The 17,730-nt window shown below is 47.6% G+C and overlaps 1 protein-coding gene across 1 annotated transcript in view; it reads left to right on the top strand.

The window, feature by feature from the left end:
* Positions 1-17,730, top strand: part of Tubgcp3 (tubulin gamma complex component 3) — a 65,559-nt gene that overhangs the window by 19,354 nt on the left and 28,475 nt on the right. Inside the window, exons 7-15 of the mRNA XM_034520357.2 lie at positions 899-1,017; positions 1,617-1,742; positions 5,580-5,648; positions 5,971-6,103; positions 6,963-7,129; positions 14,099-14,209; positions 14,463-14,571; positions 15,495-15,684; positions 17,046-17,181. Of these exons, the coding sequence (XP_034376248.1) occupies positions 899-1,017; positions 1,617-1,742; positions 5,580-5,648; positions 5,971-6,103; positions 6,963-7,129; positions 14,099-14,209; positions 14,463-14,571; positions 15,495-15,684; positions 17,046-17,181 (1,160 nt within the window). The remainder of the gene's footprint in view (positions 1-898; positions 1,018-1,616; positions 1,743-5,579; positions 5,649-5,970; positions 6,104-6,962; positions 7,130-14,098; positions 14,210-14,462; positions 14,572-15,494; positions 15,685-17,045; positions 17,182-17,730) is intronic.

Here is a 17,730-nt window from a genome sequence, read left to right as displayed (position 1 = left end):
CGTTTTTTCAGTGACAGTTTTAAAAATGGTTCCAGAGTCGTACCTGCTGCTTACAAGAGATGTGTTTTGAGTGGAGAGTTGCAGACAGGTTAGGATGATGTATGCTTGTGAAGCCAACCACAGAGGGGGCAGAGCCTCTGTAGACTATAGACTTCAGGTGTCCATATAGCTGGGCCTTTCAATCAGGGAAGTCTACTCTTAAGGAAGGTTCAGTGACTCTGGCACGAGTGTTGAAAAAGCACACCATGCCCTTGCCAGGGTGGACAGGGGAAGGGAAGCAGAGGAATCCATGCTAGCTGGGGACGGGCAGGTTGGAAGCACACTGTTCACCTGAGGGATGGTTGCAGCCTTCGTCTCCACAGCATGAAGGCTGTGTCCAGGCTGCACTGTCTGCCATGCTGTGAGTCTGTCTGCCATGCTGTGAGTGCTGACTCCTGACCATCTCTAGGTTCCCTGAACATCCTGGGTTATAAGTGTTCTGCCTCGTTGCCCTCATTTTTGGCTAACACCCTAAGTTTATTGTGGTATTTGTTCAGAACTGGGGAAGCTGATGTCTTTTCTGAGCTATGAATGCTGTTTCTAGTGGTGTTAGGAGGATCCTGTTGTGTAGTAAGCTCGTGTTACACAACTCCCCCATTGTGCATGCCCTCTGGTTCAGTTATGCTGTTAGCAGTCTGATGGTCACAGGACAGCTTGTCCTCAGAGGCCTTCAGGGGGACCCTGTGGGAGCTCCGCCCCTCTCAGGAAGCCACGCCTTTCTGTCTGTTGTTTCTTTTGCTTCTTGAGCTCACTTCCCAAGGTGGCCTGTGTGGGTGTGGTCTGGGAGCAGATAGGTAACCCGCAACTCATTCCACGTGGGGACTGCATGCTCCTTACTGTCTAACACATCACATTGCAGGCACATTGGAAGTTACTGAAGCAGCTCTTGTGAGAGACATTCTCTACGTGTTCCAGGGCATTGATGGCAAAAACATCAAAATGAGCAGCACTGAAAACTGTTACAAAGTGGACGCGAAGGTACGCTCACAGAATCTGCGGCAGCGCTCAGAGACAGAGTTCACACAGCTCCTTAGCAGCGCCCTTCCTGAGTCTGGGCAGATAGGGCGGGTGCCGAACAAGTTGCACAGCCTGATTTGGCTTCTTCCCTGACCCTTTGTGGCTGATGTGATCTGTCACGGTCCCTCTGTGGCAGTGCTTGCTTTTCCCATGAGCCCACAGCTGGGACTGCAGCAGTGAGGGTAGAGGACCCAAGGCACAGAGGCCAGGGTGGTGTCCTGTCCTGGACATAGCATTCCTGATGGTCTTCCCACAGCCCTGCTCCCGTGAGTGTCTGCCCTGCTCTCAGCTCTTTTCAGCAGGACAGAGGTTATCTTGTTCCCCAGTCCCTGGTGGGAATGGCCCAGAGTGGTCCTGCACAGAGCGACACATGGGAGCCTGGAGCCTCTCACTGTGGCCTCCCTGCCGCCGTGCTCTCTTCGCCTTGGAGGTGTGCTAGTGACTTTTAATTTCCTTTTGTACGCATGTGTAATATTAGAATATTAGGGCAAGTGGCCGGGGTTAGTGGTGAGTTCTACCATTCACTTTGAGTTTTGATTTTATCTGTGTTTATTTTTTAGGCAAACTTAAATAAATCTTTGAGGGACACGGCAGTCCGGCTTGCTGAGTTGGGATGGCTGCATAATAAAATCAGAAAATACGCTGACCAGAGGAGTCTGGACCGCTCATTTGGACTTGTAGGTCAGGTATGTTCATCGCTGTTAGGTCTGAGGCTTAATCTACTTAAGGGCTGAGTGTGAGGTCACTGTCAGGTTCTGCTTGAGCAGAGCATCAGTCAGGGTCCACTGGGAGTATGCAAGACCTGGTGAGGGAATGGCAGCGGGAGCTCCATCAAGGCCAGAAGAAGGAGCTTGAGAGAGGGAGGGACTTTGAAGTGGGAGAGCTTCAAAGTGGGAGAGCCTGCCCTGTAGCCATCACTGCCACCTCAGAGGATAAGGAAGGGCCCTGAGGATATAACGAGATTTTCAGGTGCCCCATATTTCTAATGCTACAGATGTGGGAAGTGGGGATCTGCTGTGTCACTGCTGGGGTGTCCTTGGTGGGCACTGAGGGACCTGCAGTGTCACTTGAAGCAGGCACCTTTGCCGCTTGACTGCTGGATGTTGAGGGAGCAGCAGATATGAAAGTGAGTGTGGACACGTCCAGAGTCCCAGCCTCTTGTACAGGTTTGGTGGTCCATGCTTTTGGTCTCAGTTGGATTATTAGGTAGGAACTGCTGCCAGTGTTACCGACAGAAATTTACTGAGATGCTCAGAGGCAGCACAGAGAACATGTTGCACAGTGGCTGCTGGTGGGGAACATGGCAGGGGCAGCGTGACTAGTGTCCAGGAGCCTGGCAGGGCAGTGTGGCTGGTGACAGGAGCATTGGAGGGGCAGCGTGACTAGTGTCCAGGAGCATGGCAGGGCAGTGTGGCTGGTGACAGGAGCATTGGAGGGGCAACATGACTAGTGTCCAGGAGCATGGCAGGGCAGTGTGGCTGGTGACAGGAGCATTGGAGGGGCAGCGTGACTAGTGTCCAGGAGCATGGCAGGGCAGTGTGGCTGGTGACAGGAGCATTGGAGGGGCAGCGTGACTAGTGTCCAGGAGCATGGCAGGGCAGTGTGGCTGGTGACAGGAGCATTGGAGAGGCAACATGACTAGTGTCCAGGAGCATGGCAGGGCAGTGTGGCTGGTGACAGGAGCATTGGAGGGGCAGCGTGACTAGTGTCCAGGAGCATGGCAGGGCAGTGTGGCTGGTGACAGGAGCATTGGAGGGGCAGCGTGACTAGTGTCCAGGAGCATGGCAGGGCAGTGTGGCTGGTGACAGGAGCATTGGAGGGGCAGTGTGACTAGTGTCCAGGAGCATGGCAGGGCAGTGTGGCTGGTGACAGGAGCATTGGAGGGGCAGCGTGACTAGTGTCCAGGAGCATGGCAGGGCAGTGTGGCTGGTGACAGGAGCATTGGAGGGGCAGCGTGACTAGTGTCCAGGAGCATGGCAGGGCAGTGTGGCTGGTGACAGGAGCATGGCAGGGCAGTGTGGCTGGTGACAGGAGCATTGGAGGGGCAGCGTGACTAGTGTCAGGAGCCTGGCAGGGCAGTGAGGCTGATAGTTAGGAATGTGATTTTGAAGTCAGGCTTTATGTTTGACAGCCTGTCACCTTGCACAGATTCTGTTCATTCACCACAGTTTCTTTCTATGACAGAAGGAGAGGAGAGAATATGTAGTCAGCTCCTGGTCTCCAGCCTAGCAGTTTCCTCTTGGTTCTGTCCAGGGAATTGGTCTGCTGGCTATTGCTGGCCATTGCCCTTCCCCTCCTCGAGGGCTGATGTTATAAGCAGGCCTGGCCTGGCCGGGGCCTCCAGCAAAGAAGCAGAGTCCTTTGCCTTCCCTGCTTTAGTCACTGTTCTGCCTGGAGAACGTGTGACAGATCGAATGGCAGTGTCACGTCTTTCTGGTTGCATGGAAGACATGGTGTGGACACAAGCTCTCACACTTGGCTGTCGTGGAGAGTGCTGCAGAGATGGAGAGTGCAGCTCTCCCCTCAGCACACTGTGTCCGCAGGACCCAGGCCCTACATGGGCCATTGGCCCTTGAAGGTGTCCTTCGTAGTTATCTGAGGAGCCTCTTCGTAGCTGATCCAGTGTTCACCCCAGTAAGCAGTGTGCTGGCTTCCCCTCTCTCCCCATCCTTCTCATGATTCCGGTTCTTACTGGAGTTAGGGTGTTTCTCACATTTTAATTTGCACTTTCCAGATGATTAGTGATTTTGAACATTTTTTTCATATGATCATTGGCTTTGTCTTTTGAGAAATGTCCAGTTCAATACTTTTGAAAATCAGACAGTGTGGGTCTCTCCACTCTTTTATATTTTCTGGATATTGACAAGTTGTCAGATATGCGTCTTAGACATTTTACCACCATAGTAGCGTCGTAAGTGTCTCACAGTACAGGTATGGAAGTCCTGTTCACTTATCGACCACCCTAACAGGGTGGTATTTATTTCTTAGTACTGTTCTGCACATGCATGAGTTGCAACACCAGCGTTCATCTTGGAGTGCGCTGACACTGGAGAGGTGGGGAGCATGTGGCTCCTGTATTGAAGCCTTTTCTATCTGTTGTTCTGCTGCTGCCCATATTAGACTGCTTGGTGCTCTTGGGGTGCCCTGTATCCCTGCTGGGGTGTCTTCTTTTGTGCCTGCTGTCTTGGGTCGTTGCTGTGCACACTCTACCTCAGGCCTCAGCAGAGCCCTTCTCAGACTCAACATGGGACAGATGGTGCAGAGGGACACTGGCTCCAGGACAGTTTCCAGCGCTGCTCCTTCCTCAGGCAAGCCCAGGTGGCCCGCTGGCACCCTCTGCTGTGGGAAAGGAATGTGCTCATGGAACTGTGTGGGGTGGCGCTGTGATGTGGAACCAGCAGGGATTGCAGCTGTGTGGTCTGCAGGTTTGCATTCTCCATGTCAGACTGCAACCTGAGCTCTTGATCATTTGATAAACTGTTTATATTTTATTTTTTGACCTTGTATATGTTTGTGGTTCTGCCCTCTTGGAGGCTGGGGTGGTGGTTTTGTAAAATGTGATGTCGTACCTGAACAAATTCCACATTGCTGCCTCTGTGTACATTAGGGAAACTACTAGTTTAGTAAGGATTTCTATGCCCCCGTGCTAACCTAATTATGTCTGTATATACAACCTGTCAATGTGTATGTGTGGTGGTGGGAGCTCTGGAAGTGTCAGCCTTCCTTGGGAGCCCAGGACTTCACTCACAGGTCTCTGTGGTTCCTTAGGTTGGGGCAGTTCATCTTTAAGTCTGACTTTTGAAGTGTTGCTCTGTGTCTGCAAAGTTGGTATGTTTTGTACTCATATTTATACAAAATAGAAAGGTATTTTGTATTTCATGTTCCTTTTTAAAACGAGAGGGCATTCCGTTCTTCTGTGTGGCACAACAGGCCTGTAATTTATGAGCTCGTGCACTGCCTAAGGTCTGTGGGAGCCGTGGAGCCTGCATATTTATTTAATGAGGTTAGACTTCAGTCTGTGCTGTCTGCTTATGGTAGCTTCTTGCAGATGTGTGCTCTGTTTATGGGTTCACACAAAGGAGTCTCATCACTGGGCTGCAGGCCAATGGGACAGTGTCTTTTTTAGTTCAGAGAGCTGTGTTCAGTGCTCTGGGTGAGAAAGTAAGCCATGTCAAATCTGGGGCTAGAAGTTCCTAGTGCTTGGAAAAGCATTCAAGAAAGTTATTGTAACTGTAAAGACTTCTAAAGGACACCATGTTAAAGGGTCATCCTCTGAAGTGACCCACATGTGTAGCTTCATGACAGCCCAACACATTTCCATTTCTCTCTGTAAGGTTCAAGCTTTTTGTTATCAAAATAGATGCTCCAGGTCCAGGATTTCAGTCGCACTGAGCCCCACTGAGCTCCCTGGGGAAGTGTTGTCTCCTCTCAATGTATTTCAGTCTCACTGATGTCTCCTCTCGCTGAGCAAGCCGTTGTGTGCACACGGTCATGCTTTAACCCTGCTTATCCTCCCCCCACAGAGTTTTTGTGCTGCGTTGCACCAAGAGCTCAAAGAATACTACAGGCTCCTCAGTGTTCTGCACTCCCAGGTAAGGATTTCCCCTGTGAGTCCCTGAGTTAGGAAGTCAGGAATGTAGAGAGGGTTTGTTACTTCATGCATATACATGAGTAGTCACTTCCAGAGGACAAGATTTGGTCATTGCACCCTAGAGCCAATTAGCTGTTCACTTCAGGGTCCTGTCTGCCGCATGAAAACGGTTTGTATGTAGCCTAAGAGCGCTGTAGTTTTACAAAGGTTTGACTGTGATTTTATTGTTAGTGTAGCTGTGGCCTTGTTCTCACCTGTGTGGGTTAAGGGGTGACGGGCTGTACTCACTCACTTCTTCTTAACCTTTCCCTGTTGTTTTTTAGCTCCAGCTAGAAGATGATCAGGGTGTGAATTTGGGACTAGAGAGTAGCCTCACACTGCGGCGCCTCCTGGTTTGGACATATGACCCCAAAATCAGATTAAAGACCCTTGCTGCGCTGGTAGATCACTGCCAAGGTCTCCTGAGTTCCTCTTTTCTGTGCTTCTAGACATACTTGAGTGCAAACCTTGTCTGTAGGTAGGGCCTGTGATTCTGCTCTGGTTGAGGGTACAACAGATCATAGATACAGATAATAGATACCCGCCCACAGGGAAAATAACCTGGGACCAGGGTGGCCTGCCCTGAGCCTGAGACGAAGCTGGGAAGGAGGTGTTGTGTGTGAGGCTGCTCTGTGTCTTGCAGCAGTCTTGTCTTAGTCTGGTCTTTAGCAGATGTTGCAGTGGACCTGCTCCTGGATGCCTAGGTGTCTGCTCATACCCCTCTACTTGCACACCAGAGCAGTCTATAACACTAGGGGCCACGGAATGCCCTCAGCTTCTGACACAAACTGGCGACTGTTGTGCTTGTGTTGCTGGGACCCAATTCTGCCGTTTCTGCACCTTCCTGCTGGGCCCTGGCTGCTGTCACACGCTGCACAGCACTGCAGAGCACTGGGCCTTGTGTGCCACACCCCAAGTCTTGTCACTGCTGATCCTTAGACCCTCTGCTTCTCGTGGGTACTTAGATGTGAACTAAATTGCAACGTGAAGTGTGAGTCTCAAGTGTTTAGGCATCTGGCCACTCTTGGTCAGTTTTACAGCCGAAAAACTTCTTGGCTGACTCTTACTGAGTATGTATAAAGCCAGAAGCTGAATCTCAGTGCCCGGGCCTGCTGCATGGCACACTGCTGTTCTACATACAGGAAGTCCTTACTCACTGAAGAAAGCGGATGCGCTTTATCTCTGCTACTTGGCTGTCTTTGGTTAGTGTTTAGTGATTGGTTTGTGCCATGAATTCAAATTTGGCTATTTCTGTTTTTTTCCTCATTTCCCCTAGGACGAAAAGGGGGTGAGCTGGCCTCTGCTGTTCATGCCTATACGAAGACAGGAGACCCCTACATGAAGTCCCTGGTGCAGCACATTCTGAGCTTAGTGTCTCACCCTGTGCTGAGCTTCCTCTACCGATGGATATACGATGGGGAGCTGGAGGACACTTACCATGAGGTAAGTACCGAGACCCGGGCAGGGGCTGTGGCACACCGTCTCCAGTGTGAACTAGACTGTGCCACACCTCCAGTGTCAGTGCTGGGAGCTCAGCCAGCTGTGAGTGCATATGCAGGCTCACTGGCACACTGATGGCAGAGTGTGGGCTGCCCTCCCAGGGCTTGGTGACTCAGCCTAGGGGAGTTGTCTTTTCACATGGGTGTTTTATAAACTTGGTTAGCTTGGTGCTGAGGATTCGAGTAAAGCAAGCTACTGCATTTGTGTCTGTTTTCCATTAGAAATACAGATAGTTAAAAGTGAGGCAACGTGCATGTTCCTAAAAATACCTGACATAGAACCATGTAGCAAAAACAGAGGACTTTCGCAGTTAGGGAACAGGGCTAGGAACAACACACTTTTGTGTTGCCAGCAGCACACAAAAAAAATTGGAAGATGGAAACATGATAAAAGCTGTATCATATATCCACATCTGCTAACAAGCTAAGAACTACATAGATACCAAACAAAGTACGGTATTCACGGCAGAAACTCTGATGTTTGCCACAGAAGTGGGTGCAGAGGAATTTTTTTTAGGTGAGGGGAGAGTTGAAACCAGGCCACATGCTTGCTAGACAAATGCTTCACCACTAACCTATATCCCCAGGCTTCTGTCTGGATTTCTGAAATGTGCGGTACGTAATTGTTCATTACATTTCTCAGACTGATATACTGTGATGTAGTATGGTATACATTTGGGGTATTTTTCAAAAGATACCTGGTTGCTTGAAATATGAGTAAGACTTAAGGTTTGATTTATTGTGTGCATGTGTGTGTGTGTGCATGTATATGTGTGTATGCACATGTGCATGTGCATACATATGTGTGTATGTGTGTGTGTGTAAGCCAGAAGTTAGTCTCAGGTATTAACCTTCATATGACTTCTACCTTCTTCACTTTTTACCTGAATCCTTCTGAGTAAACTAGGCTGGCTACCCAGCATGCCCCAGGAATCTGCCTGTCTCTCGCTCCAAGCACTTGGATTAGAAGTATGTGTCACCATAGCCAGGGTTTTTGCTTGTTTGTTTTTTTTTTTTTCAATTTTTCCCATATTATATATTGTTTATGGTTTCCCCTCTCCAACTCCTCCCAGTTCCTCCCTCCCTCCCTCCTCTCCCACCCTTTCTCTCTCATTTGAATACAAATGGGCATCTAAAAAATAATAATAAAATATGGCAAAATAAAAACAAACATGCTGGAGTAGGAAAAATAAGTGAACACAGAAGGAAGGGCCAGAGAAAGTAAGGCCTGGGAACAAATAGATGTAGAGACACACACACAGGAATCTCATAAAACAGAATTGGAAACCGTAATAGACCGTGTGTGGGTGAGGATGGTGTCCACAGAGTCCGGAAGCGGGCTCTGGCTCCCTGGAGCTGGAACTCTAGGAAGGTGTGAGCCATCCAGTGTGGGTGGTGAGAATCAAGCTCCCATTCTCTGCAACTGTGATACTGCTCTTAAGCTCGGAGCTGCCTCTCCGGCCTCCTCCGGTTTATTTGTTTTTCTTTGCTCACTGAGCCATCCCTCCAGCCCTGGGCTTTGTAAGTTACTAAGTGAGTGAGTGTGTTTGTCTGTTGAGACCATAGAGTAAGTTCATCTCGTCACTCGGCAAGCATAACTTCAGTTCTTATCCCATGGGAAGATTTTAATATTTTTTTCATGCTTTTCTTTCGAGTTAATTTAAAAGGTTCCATGAGTTCTGCAAACATCCCCGGGTCCTTTCCTGGGTTAGCGGAGAGCTAGCATGTTCCTCCATTGACCCATCAGTTTTCCCACACCTCCCTATCACCAAAGATGGCATTCTGTGAGCTGGTGAGTCTCAAGTGAGACAAGCAAGGGCAAGGTTTGCCCAAGCCTGTTTGAGTTTAGAACAGTGTGCGACAGTTAGCCATTTCCTGTCCCTGAATACAGGCCCTTGATGTCCTTCATTGTCTAAAAATAGTCTTCATGTAAGTGTTAAGTCACGTTTGGGAAGGTTATCTTTAACTGCAAATAATAGATTTACCATACATATCTGGTAGCTTAGCTAATTACATTGTATATTTGATTTTTTTGTGTAATAAAAATGTGAGGATTTTGCCTCTTTAAGTCCTTCAGTAGGTTAATTCTTCCTCAGCATGCCCAAAGTGAGTTAGGATTTGATTGTGAAATTTAATGTTTTTTTTTCAAGTGCTGACTCAGTGGCTATGAGTAGTTTATGGACTGTCTGCTGAGGGAAACGCTTCTTCCGCCATCAGGAGGCGTAAACACTGTAAAGAGAAACTGGAAAGGGAAGCCAAGTGGATGGCTCCTGTGGTCAGTGTTGACGCGCAGCCGGGGTAGCCTGGGAAGCACCTGGGTAGCCCACAGTCACCTGGGTGTGTCTGTGAGAAGGAGCCCAGCAGGCACTAGTTAGAAGGCTACACCTACTTGGAGGTAGCAGCATCCCAGAGGCAGGCTGGCGATGCAGGGTCAACTAGAGAGGAACAGAGAAAGCCAGTGGGGGCAGCATTCTCTGCTCTGCATCCTTCTCCACTGTGGATGCAGCCTGTGAAACGAGCCAGAATAAGCCTTCCTTTCTTACACTGTTTTAGCAAGTATTTTGTCACATCGACAGTCTAAAATCGCTCTGTAGCCGATTTGAGCAGAGAGAAGAGACACACCCACTGGCTGGAAGTGAGGTGAGGCCATTCAGTTTGGCAGACAGGAAGACTAGGAAGGGAGGGAGGGAAGAGACAGCACATGAGCCCGTGGCATGGAGCTGATGGACGGAGGCAGTCATCTGATTCTCAGTTGATGAGGAATGTAGCGGACAGGTCGAGAGGAGCAAGGGGACATGTTGTAGCAGAACTGCAGAGAGCCAATGACAGGGAAAGCCCCTCAGCAGCAGGTGAGAGCCTCAGCTGCTGGCCTTTCACAGGAAGGCCAGGTGGCGGGTGCTTAGCCTCACACCACTTCGAATTCTGCCGACATTGAAATCTCATACAGAAATAAGAGTTTCCTGTTAAGTGAAACTTGAGAGAGTTCCCAGATTGATTCATGACGAAATAGGACTGTGCTCAGACCTCCAGCAGGTCAGTGGGTCTGTCAGCGATTAAGAAAATCGTGAGGTAAGGCTGTGGTGAGATAGTTCTAACCAGACAGCTACAGAGTCACCACCAAGCCTTCTCAAACTTAAGAAGGTACAACAGAAGGAGCACTTAAGTTCATTTTGTGAAGCCATCGTAAGTGCCACACAAGACAAATGTGTGACCATTTCCTTTAGGGCTGTAAATGTGGAAAGCCTCCAGTTAATACCTGGAAGCAGAATTTAGAATCCCACATATGGAAAACATCAGAAGGGGATTTATCCTTGGAATTACAAAGGTGTGGACCATAGTCAACCGTCGTGACAGACATGATAAAAGCTGAGGGACACAGTCTACTCTGTTAGCGCTAGAGAATCAGCCGGTAAGATACTGAAACCTTCCCCAGAAAAGACTGCTTTAGGACAGTCACAGTTACAGTGTGCGACTGGTAAGAGACTGTCCGCTCGTCTCTGGGTGAAGAAGGAGACAATGTGTAAGCTGTCATCACTCCTGCTCGGCACTGTGCTTGTGCTAGCAAGACAGGAATGGAGAGGAATCCAGTCCGGTAGAAAAGACAGGAAGAAATAAACTTAGCCCATCTTGGTGACATGATCTTAACATAAGGAAACCCCAGGTGTGCACTGTATATAAATACATCGGGAACAAGGTGCACCTGTGTATTGTACTAAGGTTCTCAGACTAGCAGACTGCCAGTCAGTGACAAAAACTCTTGTTTCTCTATGCACAGTAAATGCTGCAACATGAACTAAAGAAAACAGCTCCACTCACATCAAACACATTAAATACTTAGGGATGGATTTTGTCAACAAAGCTCCAGCCTGATGCCCTTTGATGAAATACTGTAATGTGAGCGTTTGTCTAGTCCATGACCTTCGTGGTACAAGGAAGCCGACTGGATTGGAAGGGGCTGTGAGCTTCTTAATCATTAAGCTGGAGTCCATGTGCCGTAGCAGGGTGGTGGCTGGGGGAGCCTCTGTAGTCTGCTGACATCTGCTTTCTAGAAATTAAGCCGCATGCTAAGGACACCTCCTCTGTGCTCCTGCATTGGGGTGGGGAGTGCATGTCTAGCAGTTAATGAGAAATCAGGGTACAATGACATTTTATTTTTTGCTTAGATTCTTTCTGTGATTGACATGATGGTAGAAATTAAAGGACCTTGAGGGGGAAATGCATCAATATAGTGCAGGCTTATAGCAATTATATTCTGACCTTGGTTCTTCCTCTGCCACTGTATAGTCTCACAGTTCATTATATTCTAAAGATGAGTGCACCCTTTGTGCCCACTACTAGCTCCTTGTAGAGGAATTGCACGCTCCTGTGCTCCAGATGAAGCAATGTGTTCGTGACTTCCAAAGATGCCTGAATTGTCTGGGAGGTTTTTAATAGTTTAAATTAAAATTTCTTATTGTTCACACTGATAGAAACCCAGCTGCACTTAAACTATGAGGATAAATTGGTATGCTGTCTATGTAAACTAGCTCTTGTGGTTAAGTGAATAACAGACGAATATAATTTATATGCAATTAATCTAATCTGCTGAATGGCAAGCCAAAGGGCAGTCGTGGCACAGTGATGGTAACCAGGGAGATGCTTACAGTGGGCTTATAGCATTTTCTTGTTTGTCTCAGCGTTAATTTCAGTATGTCCTATATGACAACCTCATTATAACTGAGTGTTTATCTCCCCAAACTGCCTGCGTTATATAAGTTAAGTTGGGAAGGTACCGTAGAGCAAGAGTGTAAGTTAGTTAGTTAGTTAAAGACAAATGATCCCCTCTCTCTGGTCACAAGAATGTCAACATTCAAAAGCTTGGCCTGCAGAATCATGGGTGGGACCTCATCACACCTGACAGTTACTCATCCTGCAGCAGATTTCTGTAGAAGAAAATGTGTTAACTGGCTGAGAGAATGATGCCATCTAAAACAACAAAAAGAGCAAACTGTTTAGCTGGTATCAGTGATTAAAGCTTTTCTGATTTAGACATTTGTGCAGTGTAAAGCTTTGATTGTGTAAGCACATCTAGCAGAGGAAGTTAGACGTGGAGTAGTCTGATCCTGATGGATGGACTGTGTTTACTGTTGCAGCTGGACGGGACACCATGTCATACCTCAGTTTTCTTGGAAATTTCTGACATTAAATGATTCTTGATCAAGTTCTTATAAAGTTTCTTTGAAATCCTGTATTTATAAATGTAAACGTGCATCTTGTTTTTCCCAGAAAGATTAGTGCTTTTCTTCAGGTTCTTGGAAATCTGTGACCCAGTAAGAAACTTTATTTTTAATGGTTACATGATCATTATAGATCATTGACATAGTCACTTGCTTAATTTTTGACGTTTCCCCAACAACACTGGCTTTATTCATCAATTGTATTATTGTCTAAATATAAAACCCCAGATAAATGACTGTTAGAATTAATAAATCTAGTAGTTTCTAGCTTGCATGTTATTTATTTATTTACTTCTTCATTTATTTTTGAGGCAAAAATCTTACTATGGAGTCCTGGCTGGCCTAGAACTTGTAGAGATATGCCTACCTCCCAGTTACTGGGATTAAAGACATGTACCACCCCAAACTGCTTTTAACATTTAATAGCATATTAGAAGTATGACCTATTTCAATCGAAAAGCTTTACCAATAAAAGGATAATATTTTATTTAAGGTAAATGATGATTGAAATAATATGAAATAAAATAAAGTGGTAAAAATACATTGAAAGCTATTTCTATAATCTGGAAAACGGGATGATCGTATGAGAGTAAGGAAGCCGACACTTACAGCAGCAATAACAGAACCAGAAGGGGACTCAGGAGGAAGACACCAGCGGGCATCAGCACTGTGGCAGTGTGCACAACTTCATTTAGCTAAGGGTACTGAATACAGACAGAGTGCCCTGCTGGTGGGCGTGCTAGCAGCACAGGCTTTGGAGGTGTGTGGCGTCTTATACATAGAAATTGAACATAACTCGCTTGTCAGTTCTGCTTCTGGAGAGCAAGTTTGTAGGAATCAGAGCAGTGGTACTAAACTTCACGGCTAAACGTGAAAGTGTGTCCTATAGACAACTGGAGGCAGTGGCGCCTGAGTCCTTTCCCTGTGGGAGGGAAGATGAGCTGTGACTTGGATGAGGCGGAAAGTGTGTTCATCATACATAGTGCCAGGGGAGAGTCTCGTGAAAAAGTCTCTGCAGCGCCTGCTGCTGCTGCTTGGTTGCAGGTGGTGTTTGCATGAGAGGTCTTGTGTGGTGAGCTCTGTCTGTGGATGGCAGTCTGTGAACACTGTGTTCAGCTGCTGCTCCGGCCTGTGGCACTCTGAAGTAGAGGCGATCATGAGCACACAACTCATGGAGGCGTGTGGATACCTTGGCAGCAGAGCTCCTCCAGCGTGAAGACCCTCAGGACCCGGGTCCTAGAGGCTGCCAGGGAGAGGCTTACTGCACTCACGCTGGGTCCCACTCCTAAGTCTCCAAGGAGGGGTGCAACTTGCTTTTGTTGTGGTTTGGTTTTAATTATCTAGAACGCAACTTAGATTTCTATCCAGAGTGCTTTGTCAAACAAGTTTGTTGTATAGGTGAGTAGACTCTTTGTGTCTGAAGAACTTACTTATTGAATAATTTTATAATAATGTCCTTGTTACTATAACTAATATTTTCACAAATGTTTATTTTATTTTAACTTTTTTTTTTTTGAAGCAAGGCTTCTCTGGCCCTGGCTGACCTGGAACTCGCTCTGTAGACCAGGCTGGTCTTGAACTCAGGGGTCCACCTGCCTCTGCTTCCCAAGTGCTGGGATTAAAGGTGTGCATCACCATGGCCTGGCTTTTCAGAAGTATTTCTAATGCTCTAATTTCTAATGTTGTTTTACTCGTAGTTTTTTGTGGCGTCAGATCCAACCGTTAAAACCGACCGTCTGTGGCATGACAAGTACACCCTGAGGAAATCCATGATCCCGTCCTTCATGACGATGGATCAGTCTAGGAAGGTAGGCCAGGTTGGACACTGTCCACTGATTCAGTGTTGACTGTCGTTCTCAGAGTGCTTGGACCATGTGGCAGCTGATGTTCACTTAAGGGCCGTGCTGATGTGTGCTTGTTGGTGAGCTGAATTCACCTGGTAGAGATTCAGTGCTTAGGTCCTGTGTTTTAACTAAGTAGCTAATGTGGGATGTGGGAATATCCCAAGTGTTTGCAACACTAACTCGTATAAAGGGGAATCATGGTTTATTTCCTTTTTAGGTCCTTTTGATAGGAAAGTCAATAAATTTCTTGCACCAAGTTTGTCACGACCAAACACCTACTACGAAAATGATAGCCGTGACCAAGTCGGCAGAGTCACCTGGTGACGGTATGGCTGTGGTGGTGATGGTGGGGTGGGGGTGGTGACGGTCGTGTGGTTATGACGGTGCGAGAAGGCAAGCATGGATGGTGGTAGGGACCCTGTGGTGGTGAATCACTAAAATACGTTCCTGCAGCGAGATGTTAACGTGTGAGGTATCTGTGGCTGTGTGGGTGCTCACATTGTTAGCATGGCATTGAGTCAAGTGAAGTGTCACCTCCTGAGTCATCTGCATGGCTTTATTCCCTCGAGGATGAAGGGACAGTAAATAAGTAAGGCAGGTGGGGGGCACGTGACTCCAGCTCTTCAGGATCTGCTGCAGTTCACAGGTTCCCTTGCCGGCTGGTGGAAATCTGCCACCTGTCCCTCTTCCTTTTCTCTCTTGCTTCCTGCCTCAGCCTCTTTTTTGGGCAGCTTGTCTCCAGTTTCCTAGTGCTCTGCCATCTTGAGTCTCTTACTTTGCATAGGAAGAGATGGGACCAGAGCCAGATCTGGGAAAGACCCGGTCTTTAAGAGATAGAAGAGATAGATAGAGTGACAAGACTGTAGTGTTGGAGTTATGGCCTTTCCACCGTGCTTAGATCATATAAGAGGTGCAGGTGGTCCCCCAGAGTCTCTCAGTCCTGTTGCGACTTTGATGCTCCTGTATGACTGTGAGACAAGCTAAGTGAGACTTTAGCTACCGCCTGCAGGGTGATCTGTGAGCTTGCTCGCAGTGCTGGGGCTGTTCCTCCTGGAAATCCAAGTGCTAGCATCTGCTCTAGGTCCAGGGGCACTGTCCTTTTGGGCTCAGGACTGCTTTGCCTTCATTGACTGTGGCTGGGTTGGGTCTATGTTGATGGGTTGGCTTGAGCTCCACATATGCCTTTACTGTTCCTCTGTTAAGACGTGTGCTACATGTGGACATGTGCCTGTTCCTCTTGTTTTTACAGCTGCGGATTTATTCACAGACTTAGAAAACGCGTTTCAAGGGAAAATTGATGCTGCTTATTTTGAGACCAGCAAATATCTGTTGGATGTCCTCAATAAAAAGTACAGTCTGCTCGAGCACATGCAGGCCATGCGGCGGTACCTGCTGCTTGGCCAAGGAGACTTCATACGGCACTTAATGGATTTGCTAAAGTGAGAAGCTCTATCTTTAACATGATGAGGACTTAACGATTTTTCTTTACAGGAACAAGGGCTATCAGGAGGAGATGGGTTAAATCCTTTCTAATTGTCTCTGGTAGCCGGCAGACCACTAAATGTGTGCCATGCCAGGTCCTTGCTGTGTCTCAGGGGTCCCTTTAATAATAATTTAATAATAAATTGTTCTCCTCAGGTCAAAAAAATGGGAGTTAACCTTTATCCCTTGCCTTTGCTAATGAAGCTGATGTTTTGAGCTTGTGACCTTGAAGTTAGTCTGACTTCCTTGGAGGTTGTCCTCAGCTGTCCCATCTCATCCTCCAGGGGAGTCTGGGTGGTGGTGCCCTGGAGCGACTGAGTTGGAACTGGTCATTGGCTGGTGTGGCTGCTCAGCAAGCCCATGAGTGCAGAGCGTCTCCACACCAGAAGTGTGTAGGGGGTTCAGAGAGTTACAGAGGGAAGGTGCTCTCGTGGGGCTGGCCTACTGTGGCAGCACACAGGCGTGCGTGTGCAGAGTGGACACTTGTGCAGGCAGAGCCGAGTAGAGGTGTGCTCAGCCATGCTCAGCCCGTGTATCACTCCTCTCTGGGCAACTGTCTACCCTCCTGCTGTGTCATCTGTGCTGCAGTGCTCTCCCCTCAGCCATCAGCCCGTCTCCTGCACAGCTGAGATGATTGCCATCTCTGAGTCAGAAGAGTGGGAGCTTCCTGTCTGGAGACACAGTCCTCAGCAATGAAATATGCTGGGTGCTGGTGTGGTGTGCTGGGTGCTGGCGTGGTGTGCTGGGCCCTTGAATTGTGATGTCTACAGCTGCGTAGACATAGGGTCTTTGTAGGAAATTTTAACAATCTGCTCGTAAGCCAGCCATAATTTGAAAACTATCAAAATGTACAGCACATGTAAGTATATTTAGCCTAGGTCGAATGAGAATTAAGGTTTTTAATATTTTGAAGAAATATGCTTTCTACAACATTGTTCACAGTTAATGTGTGAGCTTTCCTTAATGAAGCAGAGTGGAGGTTTTTAAAAGTATTTTAATAAAATGTGAACACAGTGGTAAGAGAAAGAAGCATGCAGGAAGACAATAAACCACTCCAGAGCATGGTGTGGGCGCCTCCGAGGGCCTCCCTTTGTTGTCCTTGCAGTGCTCGTATACAAGGTCATATACTCCTTTGAAGACTTCTGAGAAGCCTAAATGGGACCACAGAGTGGTTCCTGGGGTACCATGATGCTTTTATAACTTCTAACTTTTTAAACTATGATGTTTGTCTTTTCAGTTTTGAACTTTTACTTTTTTAATTAATAATTTTTTAAAAATTTCAAATAATAGTATCTTTAATTTTAAACCTTTTTAAAAGACCAGAACTTGTTCGGCCAGCAACAACTTTGTATCAGCATAACTTGACGGGGATTCTTGAAACTGCTGTAAGAGCCACCAATGCCCAGTTTGACAGCCCGGAGATCCTTAGGAGGCTGGATGTGAGGCTGCTGGAGGTAAAAGAGGGTGCAGGGGCGTGTGAGGGTGCAGGGGCGTGTGAGGGTGCAGGGGCGTGTGAGGGTGCAGGGGCTTGTGAGGGTGTAGGGTTGTGTGGGTGCAGGGGCGTGTGAGGGTGCACATCTTACTGAGGGATATGTCCTGTAGAGCATGGGAGCGTCACGGGTGCTGGGTGGTCTGAGCACATTTGGTAGTACACTGGAGGTGATGCACATGGTCTGCAGGCAGGGACTCTGCTCCTCAGACCATTGGCGTCTGGAGGTGGGCTGGTAGAAGAGCTCTGCTTGGACATAACTTGTTCATGTTATGAACATGAGTCCTCACTGTCTGATCTGCCTCACTACTATAAACCCACGGGCTTGGTTTTGAAATACAGGCTTTTTAAGTTTCTGAGCCGGATGGGAGACTGTGTGGTCTCGTCATAAAAAGGTTCTCAACTTGGAGCATGTGTCTGTACTGTTCATTCAGAACAGTGCCACTCATTCCCGTACGATCACAGAGCACCCGTGATGTGCTCCGCTACTCTCTGCTCACTCGCTTGATGCTGG

Source organism: Arvicanthis niloticus, chromosome 16, assembly GCF_011762505.2.
Source record: "Arvicanthis niloticus isolate mArvNil1 chromosome 16, mArvNil1.pat.X, whole genome shotgun sequence".
In the NCBI taxonomy this organism is placed as follows: domain Eukaryota; kingdom Metazoa; phylum Chordata; class Mammalia; order Rodentia; family Muridae; genus Arvicanthis; species Arvicanthis niloticus.
This window is presented reverse-complemented; position numbering and strand designations above follow the sequence as displayed.